This window comes from Pipistrellus hanaki (genome assembly GCF_964339955.1).
Source record: "Pipistrellus hanaki genome assembly, chromosome: 1".
Lineage (NCBI taxonomy): Eukaryota > Metazoa > Chordata > Mammalia > Chiroptera > Vespertilionidae > Pipistrellus > Pipistrellus hanaki.
The window spans coordinates 186,896,450-186,917,758 of record NC_140503.1 but is presented as its reverse complement, the minus strand read 5'-3'; the positions used below and the strand labels follow the sequence as shown (position 1 = coordinate 186,917,758).

At 40.7% G+C, this 21,309-nt stretch overlaps 1 protein-coding gene across 11 annotated transcripts in view; it reads left to right on the top strand.

Moving 5' to 3' along the window:
- Positions 1-21,309, top strand: part of LIMCH1 (LIM and calponin homology domains 1) — a 318,608-nt gene that overhangs the window by 283,839 nt on the left and 13,460 nt on the right. For 6 of the 11 annotated variants that reach the window (XM_084900385.1, XM_084900380.1, XM_084900383.1 and 3 more), the window contains 10 exons: positions 1,364-1,454; positions 2,540-2,703; positions 6,668-6,773; positions 10,566-10,606; positions 12,302-12,382; positions 15,394-15,486; positions 16,398-16,502; positions 17,387-17,514; positions 18,952-19,073; positions 19,611-19,734. In XM_084900385.1, the coding sequence (XP_084756511.1) occupies positions 1,364-1,454; positions 2,540-2,703; positions 6,668-6,773; positions 10,566-10,606; positions 12,302-12,382; positions 15,394-15,486; positions 16,398-16,502; positions 17,387-17,514; positions 18,952-19,073; positions 19,611-19,734 (1,055 nt within the window). Of the gene's footprint in view, positions 1-1,363; positions 1,455-2,539; positions 2,704-6,667; positions 6,774-10,565; positions 10,607-12,298; positions 12,383-15,393; positions 15,487-16,397; positions 16,503-17,386; positions 17,515-18,951; positions 19,074-19,610; positions 19,735-21,309 lie in introns of all 11 variants that reach the window. The other 5 variants (XM_084900375.1, XM_084900384.1, XM_084900379.1 and 2 more) reach the window with 1 other exon arrangement.

Sequence of the window (21,309 nt, the reverse complement as noted above, 5' to 3'; positions counted from 1 at the left end):
CAAATTTGTACACAGGTGGGGTCCGGTCGGCCGGCCCTGATAGGAGTAGATCTGGCTGGGTAGGCCAGGGGGAGGGGCCCCAGGCTGCAGGCCAGCCCCGCCCCTTGGTCGAACTCTGGTGGAACTCCCAATCAAGGGGACAATTTGCATATTACCCTTTTATTATATAGGATGATGTTTCCTTTTTTGAACAACTCTTCCTTAATTGTTGGGCATTTAAGTTGTTCCAAATTCTTTTCATGTTATGGAATATTAAGCATCACATTGATACAATTGAGGTACTACTAAGAGAGATGAGCATCATAGTGATGTACCAAGTGAATTAGACAGCAAGATCCAAACCAGAGAGATCCCTAGCTGAAAAAACATAAAGGAACGATGGATATGAAAACTACTGTGTTAAAGCCTTGGTAGGACTTGTAAATGATGGACACGCTTGAGGCCTCGGTCAAGAAACACCTCAAAGCTTAATTTGTGTGAAGAGGAAAATTAATGCCATAAACAGAAATCATCGATTTGGAAGAGAGGCTTGTTTGAGGCTAACATTTAGCATGGCATTTACCATGACAGTGATGGTAGGTCAGCTGAACTGAAGCTTTGATGGGCTCTAAGGGATTAAAGATTTAAGTACAAGTCATAAATGGATAAAGATATAATAGTGAACCCATGGCAATAATTAATACATTTGAGGTGACACAGCACAGGTGGAGGAAAATAATTGAAGTTTTCAGGAGTGACCCATATTTTTATGAAAAGAAAAGGACCAAGAATCAGTAAGAGAAAAGTTGAGAGAGAGAGAGAGAGAGAGAGAGAGAGAGAGAGAGAGAGAGAGAGAGAAAATAAGAATTTAGATAATAGAGTTCTTGAGAAGAGATCATTAAGAATAAACTCCACAATGCTAAGAACCATCTATGCTGAAGACAAGCTATTGAGAGGTTAATTGTAATCTTAATAAAAGTAGTTTTTCCCCACTGGTGATAGGACCCTAAGCCAACATTAGAGACATTTGGGAGCAAGTGGTGGTAACTACGATTTTGAAAATTTGGTGGTGAAAAGAAGAAAAAATGGGGATGTGCACCTGAGGCCATCTGAGGAGGTGGGCAGGTGGCAGTGGGCGTAGGTGTGCCCTAACTGCCGCTGCCTCAGTACCTCTCTTCTCCTTCCTAGCTTGTCTGCTTCCACAAAGCCAGCCCTTCACCAGAAAGCTGCCTAAGAAATAGGAAAGAATACATGCATATAGGCAACTCGCCTTGTTTGCCCAAATAATATTATTTGAAAAAAAGAAGAAGATCCTCTAACTTTTTACAACCTTCAAAGGGATTATTTATTCAAAGGGGGATAAAACTTTTTTTTTTTTTTTCAGGCAACCACTGAGGAAATGGAACCAAACAGCCAAGCAGACGAGAAAGATGGTGAAAACCTAAAAGAAGGGAATACAGCACTTGCCTCATCAGGTTTGTTTCCCAACAGACTAGTTTTAAGGTAAATCATGGTAACTCTTAGGATCTAACAGTCAAGAAATAGAGCCAAGAATTCCTCCTTAAGGAGCGACTGAAAGGTAGACTCTAAAACTGGCATGGGGTTGTGCTGCCACCTGGAGGCGTTTTAGGGAAATTCTGACTATGATTCATTTGGCTCTAAAAACCTTGCTTTGCTTTGTTTTCTTGAAAGTGTATCTCTATCCTCATAAATAAGATGATATTGCCCCAAATAAATAATGATAAAAACTGAGGGTCATCTTTTAACACAGTAACAGCCATAGATAAGACAGATTATGATATATATATCATAAAAATAGACACTGAAATAATAAAGCTGGTGAATAGTTTAAAATAATAGTTTGAAAGAATACAGTAATGCCACGGATGGGAATGTTTCTTGAATGAATGCTTTTCAGTATTTTCAACACACTTCTTATTTTGGTAAACATAAAAGCCTTTCACCCTCTTCCAATTCCAAATTAGTTTTAAATGGCATGTTAGGATAAATGAAATTCTCATGACTAAAAATTCCAAACTGGATCATATCCCCTCATTCTGATAGGCCCCTCAGTGAGTGACTTTTCCACCCGCCCTAGAGTGTGCCTTCTTCTTCCCTATATATCAAAGAGCACTTTGTTTTCATTGCATTGTGTATACGATGCCATCTCAACACGTCCCGTTATGAGCCTGTGATGATAAGAAGGCACATTAGAATACAAAAGGAAGAGTCAGGCTGCCACGTGACATTCATAGTTTCTTTTGGATGGAAACTCTCTGGAGATGTTGGCCCACCCAGCTCACCTATCAGAATATTTCGTGCCAACGTTTTGTCTTGTGCGGTGTTATTCCTATGTAAACTCTGGCTCTTACTAAGAACTTACGTTTTTTAAGGTGGGATTCTTTGATGTGTTTTATGCTGCTTGTTTTTTTGTTTGTTTGTTTTGTTTTTTATAATAGCATGAAAGAGCCTAAAGAATGCTGGCATCTTTGGCTCCGTTATACACCTTGTCACACGGTAATGCAGCTCCTTTACGTTTCTGACTGTGACTCCCTTTCAGAGCCACAGCATTTTACAACGACTGTGACTCGGTCCGGCCCCACCGTGGCCTCAGTGGAGTTCTCCTCCAGCCCCAAGCTGAGGGACGATGTGCCAGAAGAGAGAGACCAGAAGAAACCGGAGAACGAAATGAGTGGGAAGGTGGAGTTGGTGCTGTCACAAAAGGTGAATTTCGGAGTGGATTGAAGCAGTTACGTTTACATTAGCATGGCTTCGCAGGGCCGGGGGCTGCCACTGTGACACTTGTTCATCATGAAGAACTTATTTTCTCTTTTCATCTTTCTTCTGTCTTTAATCTGTATTTTTCTAAATGCAAATATACTCAATGCTCATTGTAAATAATTTAAGTACATACAGAAAGATGGATACATTAGCCCACTTGGGTTGCTGTGAGATGGATGGATGACTTAGAAACAACAGACATTTATTTCTTACAGTTTGGCAGCTGGGAAGTCCAAGACCAAGGCAGATTTGGTGTCCTGCGAGAACCCACTTCCTGGTTCACAGATGAACTTCTCATGTGTCCTCCTTTGACAGAAGGGAGCGAGGGAGCGCTCTAGGGACTCGTTTATAAAGGGCACAGTCCCACTCATGAGGGTTCTGCCCTCATGGCCTAAACACTTACCAAAGGCCCTTCATACTGTTACCTTGAGGGTTAGGATGTCTATAGTATATATTTTTTAAATTGACATTTATAGCCGAAACCAGTTTGGCTCAGTGGTAGAGCATCAGTCTGGGGACTGAAAGGTCCCAGGTTCGATTCCGGTCAAGGGCATGTGCCTTGGTTGCGGGCACATCCCCGGTGGGGGGCGTGCAAGAGACAGCCTATCGATGATTCTCTCTCATCGATGTTTCTGACTCTCTGTCCCTCTCTCTTCCTCTCTGTAAAAAATCAATAAAATATATATTTTAAAAATTATATTTATAGTGATGTACATATAAGTATGTAATAAATATTTCAAGTAATATATGTACATTTATTTAAAATGAAATATAAATAAACAGACATAGAGCAAGAGTGAGAAAAAGTCACAGAAACCTACCTCTCTCTAGTAATAGTTGGTATATATGTATCCTTTCTACATCTATTAAATTTCATTTCAACAATCAATTTTAATTATGAATAATTAGATGTGTATTTTAATGTGATATTCACAAAAGTTATAAAGCTTTGAAGTTAGGTTTTGGTTTGTTGCTTATGAGCTTGATTATTCTCAGCTCACTAAAGATTATCTGTCCCATATTTAGCTATTTTATAGCAGCATATTTCTGATGCCTCCAGAATTGAACAAGGAAACTGGAAACTTATTATTCTGATATAATAGGTTTTAGCATCTTTTTTTTAATTAACTTTCTTCCTTGTTTGGAGTCTCGTTCTCTTCATAGTAATGTGTTTTTGTTTTGTTTTTTTCAAGCAGAGTCTAAAAGTTTTCATCTTTTATACCAATTATTTTCAACCTTGGCTTTCTTTTAGAACTTAAAAATGCACCAAGCACACTCCAGCTCAGATAAATTAGAATTTCACCTGTATTTTTTAAAAGCTCCCCATGATTCAAATGGGCCACCAAAGTAGAGAACCACTGACTTTTCCTATGGACATTTTACCGGTGGTGATATTGATATTTCAACTTTAAAACTTAACCCTAAATTTGGATTTGACTTTAGAGTAAAAATGTTACCACTTATACATCTGGTTCTTCCATCATTTAGTTAACCAATACTGACTGTGTACCTACTATGATCCAGGCTCTGTATTAGACAGTGGCTATTCAACAGTGACCAATATAGGGCCCCTGGCCTTAGGGAGCTGAGAGTGCTGTGTCCTTGGTAGAGTCTCAGAAATGCTTATGGCCTTGATGCGTTCTGGAAATTTCAGACTCTAGCTTTCCCCACTTTTTATACATAGAGAATTAAAGAATTGTCTGTAGGTCTTGAAAGAGGAACAAAACTGGGAAAAATACTGAGGGCAGGCAGGATTTCCTATCTTTGCAGGTTTTGCCTTATCTATGTTATACTTCATTATTCAGCATTCTTCCAAATTGACCTTTTGTTTCATTTAAAACTAAACTGAAAGGAAAACTCTACTTCATAGCTAGAATTGTTTTTAATCAAACAGAATGAATACCATAACTAAAGAATGTTCTTCTGCATACCTTGTCTGGGAACCTCACTTGTGAGCCATCTTAGGACCATAAGTGTCACATCTACCTGTGGAAAAATTGTTTTTAGGGTCTTAACTCCGTGTGTGTGTGTGTGTGTGTGTGTGTGTGTGTGTGTGTGGTGTGTGTTGTGTTTCGTTGTTGTTGTTGTTGTTTGGGTGTTGTAGTTTTCTGTCAATTGGTACCAAGTATATACAGCTCCTAAATTCTGTTCTATGGACTCCAGTTAAGAATTTCTGTTAGTTGATTAACCAATGGTGTAATGGTTTTTGAACACACTGGTTTTTCTTATACCATGTGAATTTCTTCCCTTTCTCCTTTTCCCTCCTGTACAGTTAACTCTAGAAAAGGGAGAGAGGTGATCACCGTGGCTGCAACAATTTTTACTTCACTTGAGAGTGTTGCCAAGTGCCCATGCACACACACTGATCTTTTTATATGGTGATCATTTTGAGCATTTATGCTGACTGTGAACTGTTTCATTTACAACTGGACATTAGCTGAAACATGTTTTCATCTGACTTAAAGATGGAGGAGATTGTATGAGGTCAGGATGTGAGGGTTGTCAACTTATTGCATATTTAATTAATACTGAAGTTCATTTAGCTATCTAGTTGACTTCTCTAATGTAGAATGAAGTGATTAACTGTATTTTCTTCAGGATTCCATTAGTGTTGGGTATATTATCTATAAGAGAAAAATAGGTGCCCAGCCAACATGGCTCAGTGGTTGAGTATTGACCTATGAATCAGGAGATCATGGTTAAATTCCCCATCAGGGCACATGCTCGGGTTGCAGGCCTGATCCCCAATAGGAGGCAGCCAATCAATGATTCTCTCTCGTCATTGATATTTCTCTCTCTCTATCCCTCTTCCTTCCTCTCTCTGAAATCAATAAAAATATATTTAAAGGGAAAAAATAGAATCCTACCAAGAAGAAATTCTAGGCATTAAATCATCTTGAGGACTAAATCATATAGACCAGCTTATGATGAAATGGTGCTCTCTCTATAACCTCACTTGGCTTATTGGCTATCAAATGAATCTGTTGGGAACCCAGCCTCCAGCCAGAGTGAGTCAGAGGAAGTCCTGTACACAGCTAGAAGGACATGAATTGATCCAGCCCTGCTCCTCATTCAGATCTTTGCTCAGAATCTACTGATGGTTATTTTAGACATTAGTTTGGTAATCTGGTCTCTCAGCAATCCATTGATGAGAAACAACAAACTAGAAAGAAGGTGCTTCTAATAAAGGCCAATCAGATTGGGAAGAAACGAGATGAAATTAAATGACAATAACAAGAAAATTCTACTTTTACAAAACAAACGTAAAAATTTGTAAATTGGAGACTATATAATATAGGAGAAGTAATTTAACATGCCTCAAAACCCCCTAAGGGCATCATTGCTATGGAGCTGTTTGATAATGGCTATTTATAATAATGCTTCTATGTCAACAGGCAAAGTATATTATCTTTAATACGCTTTGCATGAATTTGATGGTGGGGTTGAGTAGTATCCGACAATAATGTCCATTAAAAGGTAATAGTACATTAGTATTTAGCACTTAACATATTAAGGGGGTATTTTTTAGTCTTATATGGAACATCTCACATCTCACATTATAAATTTAGCATTATGTAGCATCAGGGAGAGACTGTGAGATTGATCAATAAGAAAATGAGACAGAGTGATGTATAATCCCAAAGATGGAATACTATCTTCTGGGTTTGGGAAATAGTGATCATGAAATTTGTATATGCTCTCATTTGATAACTCTGGAAAATTGACCTCAACATTAAAGTAGAAAAGCAAAAGGAGAATAGAAAAATGGGGCCAATTTTCCATTTAAAAGTTAGATGTTTGGGCTTACTGACTTATGTGATTGCCATGGATTCTTTTGTTCTATTTCTCCTGTGTCTTTACTAATAGACAATCCTTGCCATGTCTGTGTCCCTTGCTCCTGATCCAGGTGGGAAAGCCAAAGTCTCCAGAACCAGAAGCAACCCTGACGTATCCATTTCTGGACAAAATGCCTGAAACCAACCAGTTACATTTGCCAAATTTCAATTCTCAAGGTAAAGACAAGGAAATGCTTTATTTTAGTCCTACATGTTCTTCTGGGCCCATCTGCAGTAAAATATTACTTCATGTGAATGAGGATTACCTCCTTTATGTTGATGTCCCTTTGGCCATAGTGTTTGCAGAGCCCAGTGGCTGGATTACTGATTTCAGAATAGAATTCTGGGGCTGCATTCTCTGTGGCCCAGCCACGGACCCCAGCCGTCAAGACCATCTTGCCAGTCATAGGCATGATAATGCCTACACAAGTGTTTGATGCCTTAAAATAATTTTATTGTCTCCAAAAATGGGGGGGAAATCAATAACTTTAACAAAAAGTTTATAATCTTAATTTTATATCAACCCCATTGATTGTTAATTATGTAGTCTTTATAAAATAGCCACTTGACAATAATCTTAGAAGAAAGTCAGACTTTCTTACTTCATAATAATTGCCTGTGTGCACCAAGAAAGAGCTTTTCTGTGTTGTAGCATTTACCTCACCAATTACCTGAACATGGGAAAATCAATCTGAATTTCAGAGTAACTCATGAGCAAATGAAACTTACATGCAATTATTCCATATTAAAAAGAGAAAAGTATTACTATTGGCCATAAACTAAATTTATAATTTAGATGTAAAAAGAGGAAACAAAAGTAGAAATACAAATTTTTCTTTAAAATTATATGTAAGAAATGTTTATGTTCTGTAAAGTGTTATCAATGTTATATTCTTCTTAATTTACTTAATATCCAAAAGGAAATATGAATGTGAGCTATCAATTACCTAAAATAATATTATAATCTCATTGATAAATGTAAAGTATTTGAGCAATAGTACTATTATACTTTATATAAATATGTAAAGTCAACTCAAAGACAGAGATGTAAATAAATAAGAAAAAAAATCTAAAAAAATAAAAAAAAATAAAAATAAAAAATAAAAAAAATAAAAAAGAAATCATTCCTCATCATAGGTTAAATGTATCACTCATAAGCAAGACCTTTAATCTCTCCAGAATCTGTTATAGCAAGAATAGATGTGTGTGTGTGTGTATGTATGTATGTATGTGTGTGTGTGTGTGTATTTAATACATGTATATGTTGGGGGTATATTTTACTATGTTTCATATGTTTGATATAATGTGTGGAGGGGTGGCCTCTAAAAAGTTAGGCGTTTAGGGCCTATGGGAGTTGTAAAAGGCACTGACCACTGCAAACTCCCAAGTACCTTTTGGCCATGCGTAGGTTGTGAATTCACCCAACTTGAATCCCTTTATCCTGGTGAGACAACTAGGTGCCTACAGTCTCCCCAAAAGGAGCCTTAGTGATGTGAAGTCCATGATCCATAGGGACTATTCTTCAGAACAGACCACTGGGCTTTACTGGTGTGAGTTCTCTGTAATAGGAAAACAGCTAAGCTCCGGAGGCAAGAACTGTACGGTATCTTGCTTTTCTTTTTGACTGTACTTTCCCCAGTTTATTTTATAAATTGAGAGTCCTGGCAGAGAGAGAGAGGATAGTGTAGGCATGTTGTGGCTGGGGATTTATTTTTACTTTTATTTTTTTTACAGGGTGCTCAGCTGTTTGGGGTAGAATCTGAGTTGGCTTCTATGAACCTTTGTTGAGGGCTGAGAGATAAGTTGGGCTCTCTCTACCTAGCAGGAAGTACTTGGGAAGGAATTATTGGAGCATGCACTGATGATCACTAGTTTCTTAATGTGGAAACAAGTTCAATACTGTCTTCAACACATGTATTTTCAATTTTTCGCTCCTGCAGAAGGGAACTGATGAAAAATAGTCTTATAATTAGGCCAGCAATTGGCCATATTTAGACAAATTTAAATTCTGCCCTATTTCTAGCACTTTGTTATTGTGCAGATATAGAAATAACAGTAATATTTGTTTAAAATGTATAAACTCATATCTTTCATGGAGGCCTCTAATAAATGTAATCTTAAAAGCTATGATTTGTCTTTATCTGGAGAGACAAGGAAAGGACAGGTCTTTGCCTGGATATAAAAAGTCAGTGCACCTGTAACTGACTAGTCGGAGGTCGCACCTCAAGTCCAAAGGAGCTATAGGTTTAAGACGGGGAATCCTGGAGCCATACCTAGTACTGGCTTCCCCAGACAGTCTATCTCCCCCATTTCCATAAAGCCCTAAGGTTGTCCCACAGATTTCTCTTAAACATACACACGTGCACAAATAGTCTTTAATTGCTCTGTAGCCCTTCATATGATACATTTAAAGATGACAAGCTTCCTTTTCTCAACCCTCCCAACAGTAGAAAGATACATCAAGTTGGTGTTTCAGGAACATATGTGCACGTTAAAGTGCATACTGGCTAGCTGTATGTCTTTTGTGCAAAAAATCCAATAGGTGCATTGAGAATGATGACAAATGGGCACAGCGCTAGCTTCGAGATGCAGATGAGTTGTGTCTGCATGGGGCTGTCACAGGACACAGACATTTACATGCTCTTGTGACACACATAACTTCTGCCACAGACTTCCCTGCACAACCTTTATGAAGTGTATACAAGCATAACTGAACTCATCTTGGCTGTCCTTTATATTTTCCTAGTGTTCGCCAAAAGCAATGCACACTGTGCATTTTGTTCTTTCATACCATGACATGTTATCATTTTGAGATTCAACATTTTAACAATATCACCTTTACGTAGGAGCCCATCAAATGTCACTTGACACCGAGGAAGACAGGGAATAGCAGGAGCTGCCTCATTTCCATTGACTTTTGTCCATGTCTTCAGGGTGTGTGTGGAGTTTTATTGAGATCTTTGTTCAGTAAACCATTCGGCCCACGATTTAGGCTGGATTTTAGATTTTGGCCCCTTCTCTGATTGAGTTCGACACCCCTACTCTAGATGCTTTCCCTCTCAGCTCTGGGATAGCCACACCTGGGCCTGGGACTTGGGAGAAGATTCTACACAACTCTCACCCCCACGTTCTCATGATTTTCTGTTTGTTCATTCTGCCATTTGATCTAGAGTCGCCTGGCACTGCCAGCCTTCCGCTTAGAGTTCAGAACTCTTGGCGACGTTCCCAGTTTTTCTCCCAGTCAGGTAACATGCATACTGGCTAGCTGTATTTTCTTTTGTGCAAACAAATCCATGTTGCGGGCAACCAATAATGTCTGGTATTTTTCTTCATTTCTGACCTCCGGCGGGGGGGGGGGGGGGGGGGGAATGCTTGTTTCTGGCACACAGTTAGCAAAGAGCTAGTTCTTTGATATCAATACCAGTTGTACTAAAATTGGGGAGGGGGGGATTCACAGGATTATACTTTGATTTTGAAAATCTAAAGAAATAAAAATATTCACCTCTTTATTGACCTTTTCTTTTTTTAAAAGCAAAGATGAGAAGCGTTTACCGGGAACATGGTTCTCTTGTTAACTGTGTCACTCTCTTTATTTCCTGGGTGACATCTGGCCTCTCTCTGTATGAAACGTTTCCATGGCAGACAGGGAGGGAACTGTCCATCTGTCAATCAAGCCGGAATGCAAGGTGTATTAAAATCCAGCACTAGTAGGAATAGATTTTGCTTCCTAGCGCTTAGTACTGGGTGCTAATTGATGGCATCAGTCTTGTTACACTGCTCCTGACTGCTTTTGGTGATGGGTACCAACCACTCGAGGGGTCTGCTTTATTCTGATCTCCTAATGCTCTTGGCTTACAAAAAAATTGGTTTGAAGCTGACATAGGAGCCACACTCCACTGAGAGGATCAACAAGAAATACAGTGCGAAGCTACTCACACTGTGATCTTCTTTTTCTTTCTTCCTGTCCAGGGGATTCTCCCAGCAGTGAGAAGTCACCTGCAACTACACCTGTGAGTAACTCATTCTGAGGAGTGAGATCATGCATTTAGTGTGATGTTCATTATAGAGAATTGGATTCGCTTGCAGAGGACCTCATTAAAAAATGGGCTTCAAACGATTGTAAAAGAATAGGTGGAAGTCATGCATACACTGCCAGGTGAATTGGGAAGATGTGGGTTATCATTATGCAGAGCTGTGATCTAGAAACAAAAGGGTAAGTGAGTCAGGGAAGTAAAACCTAAGAGAAGCAATTAAAATGCATGTGACAGTAGGAACTAGTATTAAAATATGCACTTTCTATAAGCATTTCCAATCTTTTTTTTTTTATTTTTTATGAGAACAATCATTCAACATAGTTAAGCTGGCAGTAGGGCCCAGCCTGGACTCTTTCTACAAGACCCAAGCTGTCTTGGTTATACCCTTTGTTGCAATCAGTACCTTGAGTAATAGTAACCACACATTTAGTTCTCCGTGTTTTATTTAAGTGAAATAAAATAAGCGTTTGCTAGTTAAAGTATCAAGACATGTGACACTCACTACCCAGTGCCATGTTTTATCTGCTTGGTTTTATCTGAACACTCTCTGCGGATCTGACTCTTCTCTAAACGGGGTGTTTCCAGGGCTGAGCCTGTCACCTTTGCTCACCTTGAAATTCCCACCCGTTTGTAGAATTCAGCTCCTCTGTGGCTCATTAACTAGCACAGAGCCCCTTGGTGCAGCCTGAGAATCTTCTCTGCACGTTGCCTTCCTTGACTGTGCCCCAGACTCTTCCCTTTCTCCCTAATGCTCCCACCCTCACCTCACTTTTTCTTTCAAGGTTCCCCAGCAGTTTTAAGTGTCTCCCCAGAGTACCCCGTCAGGGGGGAGGGAGGAAGTACAGTCACTGGGGAATCTGGTTTGCCTCAGCACCCACTCTGGGCGATATGGGGGAGCCAACGTCCAACACTGCAGCCCTCCTTTTGCTGGTTCCCCAAGGACCAGCCAGGATTTCCGCCCATCCCCTCACCTGGACCCTCTCAGTCTCATACCCTGTGGCCTGGGTGTCCGCTCTGACTCATGCATTTTTCTCCCATTATTTCTGTTCACTGACTTGGTTCCCAAACTCACAAAAAACTTTCTTAAAAGACAAAAAACAAACAAACAAACAAAAAAAGAGTCTTTGGGTTGGACTGTTTGCTATGTGGGTTCCAAGGCAGAGGCTCCCCATGGCCTGGTCTCAGGTGCCGCTGGTGGGCAGTGGTGAGCGGGTAGAGGAGGCCGGTGTGGGCAGCAGCTACAGCATAAGAAATGACAGAGTCCTACAGTCGCTCCCCACAAAACGCAGCTCTGCTGAGATCAGCGGGCCCCTTGGCCTGCGCCCAGGATCCATATGCAGAACGAGCATCTTACGCTCTCGCGCGTGAATTCATTTAAGAAATCGCTTCTAAAAGAAATGAAGCAAAAGCCTGCCCGTGCCAGGGGCTAATTACTTCGTGTTTTCATTAGCTCCTGAAAGGTTCACAGAAGCCTGTCGGCCTCTTGGAAGGGAGCCAGAGAGGGACTAAGATTAAAGAGCGGTACTGCCGGCACAGAGGACCGTTAGATAAACGGAGGCTCTGCTTCTGTGTGTCCATCGGGTGCCAGCCCACCGACTACTCGTGGCCCTCGCGCTGGCCGGGCCTTGAGGACGTGGCTCAATTCTGATCATGTTTTTGTTCTCTAAGCAGTTCAAGTTCTGGGCCTGGGACCCGGAAGAGGAGCGCAGGCGACAGGAGAAATGGCAGCAAGAGCAGGAGCGTCTGCTCCAGGTAAGGCCACTGGGTTCGCTGCCCTTTTTTTTTTTTTTTTTTTTTTTCCCTGATGCTCTCTTAATTTCTGTCATATTAAATAGATGTTTAGCACAGGAAAACATGGAATTGAATTCTTCTCAGAAGCCAGTGAGTCTGTTCATTCATTTTACAGACATAATGCCCTGTGTCTAATTCCTCATACCAGAGGTTATAGGGATGAACACAAGGAAAAAGCATTTCACTTTAAAAAAAATTTTTTTTTAACTTTCACGTATTGATTAACACCAACTCAGGCAGTCCTCTCCTCCTTTGTTGTCAATAAAATTCCAATCCCAGTAGCAGTGGAAATGAATTGTCAAAAGCTTTTTGTAGTTGTTAATCCTCACCTGAGGATATTTTTCCATTGATTTTCAGAGAGAGTGGAACAGAGAGGGAGAGACAGAGAGGGAGAAACATCAATGTGAGAGAGACACATTGATTGCCTCCTGCATGTGCCCCAACCGGGGCCTACAATGGAGGTACATGCCTTGATCAGAATTGAGCCGGGGCCCTTCAGTCCACAGGCCAATGCTCTATCCACTGAGCCAAACCTGCTAGGGCTGTTAAAAGCATTTCAAAAGCATCCATGTGAAATAAAATTTAGCCTGGCTCTTGTTTCTTAAGTAGAAATATTTGCTCCATCTTCGAGTAAAAGCTGCTAACTCTCACTTCTCATGCCACGTTTGTGGGGTAACAGGGCTTCAGAAAGGAAGCTAGTAACCTGAGGCAGTGCCTCTGCAGAGTACTTGAGCTGTGCCAGGAGCTGTGGTTGGTGTCTGACATCGTTTATCTAATTTAGTTCTCATAAAACTCTTCAGAGTAGATCTCATCAGCCCCCACTTGCAACTGAAGAAACTAAGACTCAAAGAAGTTAAATGAATACCACGAGTTCACACAACTAACAAGGCTTGAACTTGGTTTCCATTCCAAGTCTGGATGACTTGAAAACTCATGTTCTTTCCCCAATAGTACTGATTTTACCCCCAAAAAAAATCTAAATAAAAATTTTAAATCTCATTAATTTTTATGACTTTCTGCTGCTGTGTAGAAAGCAATACTTAATGCAACTTTATTTTACTTCTTTAAAAAATATTTTTGCTCTGATCCCTTTGGCTTACTTCCCAGCGGGCAGGAGCAGGATCCGTTTAGACAGCTAACTGTAGTTAAATTTTATCCTTTTCAACATTGCATAGAGATAAATCTTCAATATCAAAATGTTAGTAAGAACTGGATTCAGCAAAGTCACATTGGGACCTTTGGGTCCTTTGGAAGAGAGAGGTAGCCCAGCCCCAGCCTCCTGCTGTTCTCTCGGAAATAGGGGCCCATTTTCCAGCTGAGAGCTGCACAGCCCAGAGCCAGAGATTCCACAGAGTGCAGAAGGCAGGCGAGTGCGCTCGCCACGTGGTGCCCTGTCTGTTACACTCTGGACGGGGACCATGGTCCCAGGCGTCTGTCTCCTTCCTGCCCCACCGCATTGCTATCCAGTGTGGTGCATGGTGGGCTGTGGGCTTCGGGGAAAGTGTTTGTGGGGAGGTAGGGGGAGGGAAGATATACATCTTTCATGCCCCACATTACAAGTATCAGTGCTTCCTCCTGGGGAGGGGAGCGCATGATGTGAGCTTCTAGAACCAATGAACCTCAAATGCTTCACTTGTCTTTCAGCTTTTGTGCAGTTTTGAGGTCTGTTTTCTCTATTTGAAAAGCCCCCGAAGTTCCTGTCTAAAACTTTACAATGCTAGGTTTTACAGTGTTAGGTTTTGTAACATGTTTACCTGAAAAGAAAAGCCCGCCAAGGGCTGGCCAACCATGGCTTGGCCAGAGCATTCACATGAACACCAGGCTCTCGCAATCCCAATACAGCCCCTCCGCTCCTAAGATAGCGACAGGTAAGACCTGGAGGAGATCCCAGCGCCTCCCCAGGAGGACAGGAGCCCAGGCTTGTTTGAGCTCAGAGAGAGAGGTTTGGCAATAATTAGCCTAAAGCATTTGACTGTTATGTCATACACATGGCTGATTCCTTTGTCTCCATCGTCACGTCGTCAGGGGTGCCATTCCCAAGCATCCAGGGGTGTCAGTTCTCATGTTAGGCATTAATTTTCATCGTCATTTATTCGTTTCTTCCAGTCAGCGGTCAGGAACTCTGGTCACATTTTCAAAGCTGTTCTTATTCAGACTAGGTTATTCTTTCCCCCCAGCAGTGGTGACTAGTGTTGTATTATTTCTGGAAATAAGAAATGGCAGTTCTGATCCTGAAGCCTTCTAGTGGGCTGTTTAAAAGCTACTCTTAATTCAGAAGTTACTTCAAGCTAGGGACATTGCATTTGGGTCCAATGGCTTCAAGCAAAGAGTAATTTGGCTACCCAACTAATTACCATCCTATCCACTTTGGACCTTTCTGCAGGGTTCGTTTTTTGTTGTTGTTGTTTTCTTTTTTTCTTTTTTTACCCTTTATTAAACTCTCCAAGCAGGAAACATATTTCTATTAGCGGAATGGCAAAACTAGTGGTTTAGCTAACCTCCTAAGACAAAGCTCAAGTGAAGGAAGAGTTTAGAATCTTCCAATCTTTTCGATCTTTTCTCTTTTCGTAAGCAAATGCCTACTCGTATATCTGAAATCCAGTTCTACAAAACATCAGCAGAAAATACACAATGGGGCAAAAGTAGATTTACAGTCGCGAGAAGAAGGAACAGTTTTAAATTTGCATTATTATTTATTAATTACAAAATAGTTTTAAGCTTGCATTATTATTAATTTTCCATACGGACAACTGTCAACCTACTTTTGCCCCCACCCTGTGCTGTTCTCCCTGGGGTTTAGGTTCCTAACATGTTTGAGTGCCACACAATGCTCTTCCCCTTGTGTTGCATGATCGGGTTAGATTCAGAATGTTACAAGATGATGCTCTCTCTACATGTTGGCTTTGAGGGGGGATGTCCCAATGATGCATGCAACGGTCGGTTCAGAACAGTCTCTGGAAATTCTGTGACAGGAGAGATACCAGAAAGAGCAGGACAAGCTGAAAGAAGAGTGGGAAAAGGCCCAAAAGGAGGTGGAAGAGGAAGAGCGCAGATACTATGAGGAGGTAGGAAATTCCCCAGAAGGAATTGGGCCTCGCGGTCCTAGTTTCTCAAAGGTTATCAATGCTTTTGTGTCTGTGGTTTGTGTGTACATGTATGTGGCTGTGGCTGATTATCTCCACCCATCGCAGAGCCCATCAACCTCTTTAAGAAAGTCATACCCTGTAGGCACTAAAAGACCACAATTCCTCCAAATTCAGTTTGTGATCGGGTGTGCTGTCAAGGTCAAGGGTGACAATATAGTTATATCTGATCTCTAGTCAGAGAGTCAGATTCTTGGTTTATCTTAGAGAGAGGGCATTGATATCAATTTCTTTATTAGTCTGAGCAAGCATGTTTGGTGGTGAGTTAATTTTATGAGGATAATTTTGATATCAAGGCCAAATGAGTCTTACCACTGCACTCACTCTATGGTACTGACGAGATTTAGTTCCATAGGCAGAGTGAACGTAGTGCTAGGGAATGGTGGGGAGGAATATTTGGTTTTATAGGTTTCGTATTTTTTAGATGAACAAACCAGACCACATTAGATCATTTAAAGGGAGCTACATTTTATCTATATTATCTAAAATTTGCTTATGATTAATAATATAGTGAATTTTATCTTCAATAACAATTTTTGCACATAATCAAATCCCTACAATATTTCTAATAAGGCTTCTTGAATCTCACTAACTAATTAATTTGTGAAGACTTTGTTTTTCTATTAAATCAAATGCTAATTTCTAAATCATTGCCCATAGAGAGTATTATCTGATTTATGTGCTTTTAGAAGATAAGACCTTTTTTTAATGCCCTGCTTGTCTGCATATAATTCTGATGTCTTTTTTCTAAAGTTCCTTAATGAAATTTTTCTCTTGGCAAATATGATACTTGATTTTCTCCCCCTTTCATTAATTCCCATTCTTCCTCTTAGGAGCGCAAAATAATTGAAGACACTGTGGTTCCATTTACTATTTCTTCAAGTTCTGCAGACCAGCTGTCCACATCCTCTTCTGTGACTGAAGGCAGTGGAGCAGTGGTGAGACTATAGATTAAAAGCAGTTTGTGAAATAAGTAAACCCAAAAGAAGTATAAAGCCACACAGCCAAGTTTTCCATGAGTTTAAACCCAGGCATGGCTATTTCCCTAGGTTCATGCCAGCTACTCATGGCCCTCATACACCATGGTATTGCCATTCCATGGCCAAATCCTAGAGCCATTGCCTGAGGAGCAGTACAGTCATTGCTGAGGCCAGATCTGCCTCACAGGCTGGCTACCAACGTCTCTCTGCACTGGCTGATTAGGTCCTAATTCACGGGCCATGTGCTGGGAAACTTCTTTCTGCCCATCATTCGTTCATTCAATAGGCATGCATTCCTCTCTGCCACAGCACACGTCCCCTTGCACTGGTACCAGCAGCAGGCTCTCCACCAGCCTCCATCAGAGTTGCTTCTAACACACTCTTAAAATTCCACATGGACTTTACATGTATCTTCAAGGGCTGGAGAGAGCCCAGAACAGCTGGTCTACCTCCATATCCCCCAAACAAAGTCATGGAGGTCAGTGGTGGACCGAAGTCATACCAGACCCTGGATAGTCTATAATCTGCAATAAAGAAAATAATGGTGGGCATTAGAGAGCCAAGTGTCCTGAAATTAGCAGTTTTGTGACTGTTAGATGTTGAAACAGTGGGTTTTCTAAACTATTCCACTCTATGATAACTTCTGAAAAAGATCCAGGTTGCATGTTTATTTTAAATCGTATAGCTCAGTGACTATTCAATTAGTGTGAACAACTGTTCCTTAACGTGCAGACAATGTGATTGGAGGGAGGAGAGGAAGCTTCAACTATCCCATGGCCAGAGATGAGTGTTGTCCAGTGGGTTTAGTTTCTATTTAAGATTATCCTTGTTTTCCCTGTCAGAATAAGATGGATCTGGAAAACTGTCATGAAGAAGAGCAAGAGACAAGACAGAAGACACCATTCCCGGGGGGCAACAATGGCTTGTTGCTGGAGCCTAGAGAAAGCGGTCCCCCGGAGGACAAGGGCAGGTATGCCTGCCCCACGGTTCAGGCTGTCGGTCTAAATGCGAAAAACCCGGGTTCCGCCTGCTCTCTCCCAGGAAGAGTGCTCATTGCTGATGCAAATCATATTCGCCTTTGAAACGATCATTCCAGTAATACATTACATATTGCTTGAACACATTCTAATGACGCTGAAGTCAGTGTCCTTATGCAATTGAATACAAATAGCCTGATTTTAAATAGGCGAAGCCTTTCTCAAATGAGAGGAGACAGCATAGATCAGAGAAGGAGCATGTGGTCCATGCAAAGCCCTAAACCTAAACATTGCTCACCTGAGATAGTTGATGTGTCTGGAGGAATGGAGGCTGAAGACATGTCCTGGGGTCCCACCCACTGTGGCTTTACTGTGGACCTGAACTCTGCTGTCCGTATCCTCTGAGCTGTGAGAAGCCACGTTTACTCTGTGTGATAAAATTAAGTAAATTGATTGTGTGTGGGTAACCCTTACACACACACACACTCATAGGTTCTAGTCTATTCCATGGAAGCAGAATCTGATTGTAGCTTTGGGCAATGGTAAGTTTGTTGCTTCCACCCCACACCTAATCTAGAAGGGACCCACAGAAACACAGGAGGCTCTGCCATAAGCAAGTTCTTTATGAGACAGATGTTTGCCTCTGCAGCTCTGAGATACTAGGTAGATATTAATGAGTGTGCATGCTGGACCAGGTTGCACGTATACACACGCCATCCTCAGAGGAACGGCTATGGAAGGGTTATTTTCAGAGACTGGTCAATTTGGGGTTGGAATCAGCAGGTATCAAACCCACCAGTGAATGCTTTAGAAGGTTTCTATTGGCTCTTCTGGTAGGGATTTGCTGGTGGGATTTACTCTGAGAACCCTCCTATGCCCATCAGTGAGAAGACTGAGTGAGGTGTAGGGTATAGGGGCTCGGGGCCCATGTCCAGAGTCTGAGAGCCCTTGGAATAGCACATCTGCTTCCAGTTAACACTGTTTGAAGGGACTTTCCAGTTTTATGAAATGAAAGCCACCCATCAGGAATTTTTGAGCACCACTGATAAGAGTTTTATGTGAATTTTTTATAGTTCTCCAAACAGTCTCTGTTGTTGCCAGGGACCCTTTAAAATCTCTTCAACCTCTCCTTTCTTTATAAAAAGATGCTATTAAAAAGGCTATGTTGATAACCATGAGAAATGATGGTTTCTCAAGCTTGTTAAATTGATAGATAATAAAAATGAGTAACAATTCAGAGCATTTAAACCTAGTTTAAAATAAAAAGAATAAAAAGAATAAATACGCATTTAGTTAGCCTTCATTTGTGGGTTTTTGTGGGTTTTTTTTTTTATTGAAATTGGTACTTCCATACCCTAAAGGATAAGATCAATAATTTTAGTTCAATTGCTTTTATCTCTGTTCTGAAATATACTTACTTATTTTAACAGACTTATTCAAGGGGCCTTGGCTGATTCTGAGAACTCTGTGTCAAAAGGAACCCATCCAAATGACCAGCTGGATACAGGAGCTGGGACCCCACACTGTGGGGTGAACCCACAGCTGGCTCAGGGTAAGGAAGGAGGAGACCCACCGATGTTTAAATTATTGTACGACAGCCCCGCTTGTCATCCGGACAGAGAGGATTTCTATTGGCTACACGCTTCTCTTCTAGCTTATGCTCTATAGCACCCTGAAGAAACTCCCACCACCAAGTGCCAGACTCTTCTTGGACTCACCTTGAGACCTCAGCAGGCGTTAGCACTTTAAAGAAAGGTGGCTTAGCCCTAACCGGTTTGGCTCAGTGGATAGAGCATTGACCTGCAGACTCAATTCCTGCCAAGGGCATGTACCTTGGTAGGGAATGTGCAGGAGGTAGTGTGCAAGAGGCAGCTGATTGATGTTTCTCTCTCATTGATGTTTCTAACTCTTTATCCCTCTCCCTTTCTCTCTGTAAAAAGATTAATAAAATATATTTTTAAAAGAAAGAAAGAAAGAAAGAAAGAAAGAAAGAAAGAAAGAAAGAAAGAAAGAAAAAAAGAAAGAAAGGTGGCTTACTAAGCAAAGGTGATGTTACTGAGCTCTAAGTTTATGTTCTTGATTGGCCCAGGTCCATCCCAGAATCAGCAGGTGCCAAACCTGCCAATGAACACTTTAGAAGATGTGAAGCCAAAAACCCTCCCATTGGATAACAGCATTAACCATCAGCTTGAGTCCCCGAGTGAAAGGCGGAAGTGAGTAACCAATGATAGACGTGGAATTCCTTTTTCTTTTTAACGTATTGACTAAGAAAGGGGAAAACGAAAAAGCGTGTGATAGCAAGGTGTTAGCAGCATTTTCATGCTTTCTCTCTCTTGGATCTCATTGACAAGGTAACAAACGTTTATGGAAATTTAGGACAGCCTCCCAGGCAAGGAATGATACACTCTGAGTTTATCCATTTGAAAGAAGCCGAGTTATGCCTTTAACCCACAAATCTAAACATTGAGAAGAATTTGCAGGCATGTTGTGTTAACAATTTCTTTATATGAATTAAATTGTCTCAAAATTTACTGACAAATATTCTTTTAAGGGAAAAAAATGTTTTCTCTCATTATCATTCTCTCCCTTTTAGGTAGCAACCTTAGGCTATATTTTAATTTTGTAAGATTTATATTTTTTATAATAATAGTTTCTAATATTTTTTATGCATTTCGATATAACAGGCTCTGTGTTGAAGGCTTTACCTAGCTTTTCGCTTCTTTTTCATAAATCAACTCACTGAGCTCTCCCAATAACTTCAATTGAGTTATTATTACCATTTTTCAGAGGAGGAAATAGAGGCTCAGTGAAATTAAATAATTTATTCAAAGTACTTGACGGGTTAAATGGTAGAGGAATTCAAAATTATACCACAGTTCAATGTAAGATCATATGTGAACCAGAGGTTCTTTGTAATCAGCTTTTTAAACACAACATTCATTATATAATACTTCAGCGAGTCTCTCTACCTGGAGCCAGGCCACCTGGATTCAGCTTTTGACTCTGCCACGTGCCTGTGTAGGGCTTTGAGCAAGTAGATTAATCTTTCTCTGCTTCTGTTCTTCATGTATAAAATGGCAATAATAATACTACCTACCTGCGAGGTTTTATACCTGACGAATAATAAGTACTATGTAGTATAGCTGGGGGTAGACAATGACAAGATGGTGATGAGGATGAGGATGACTTGTTTTATACGTTCAACTTGTTACCTTATTTTTCTGTTACATTTTTTAAAATGGTGTTTACTCCGTTCCCCCTTTTTCTCTTATGTCTACCCAATTTTGTTTCTATGTGCCCAGATGACACTCGGAATAAATAAACACTGAAATCACACAGAAGTAATCATGATTGTTATTGATTATTGCAGTGATTTCCGACCATTTTTTAGGCCCTGGTACTTATCCTGTAGGGCAGTGGTTCTCAACCTTTCTAATGCCTCAACCCTTTAATACAATTCCTCATGTTGTGGTGACCCCCAACCATAAAATCATTTTCGTTGCTACTTCATAACTGTTGAGAACTGCTGCTCTAGAGTATTACCTGAAAAGGTGACATTTTGGAGGAAACAAGCTCTGCCTGAGGAGGAGGTGCGGGTGGGCAGTGGGCTCCGGGAGTTATTCCAACACCAGTTAGAAGACAGATGGACTCGTGCTCTGTTCACTCCTGTGATGGCATTTCTCTTGTCCTCGTTATTTTTTCTGTGTTCTGTCCCTTTCTTTACAAATGCAATGAACTTTTATAAGCAAGAGCCCAGAACTGACAGCTAGTCATAGGCAGAGCTGTGC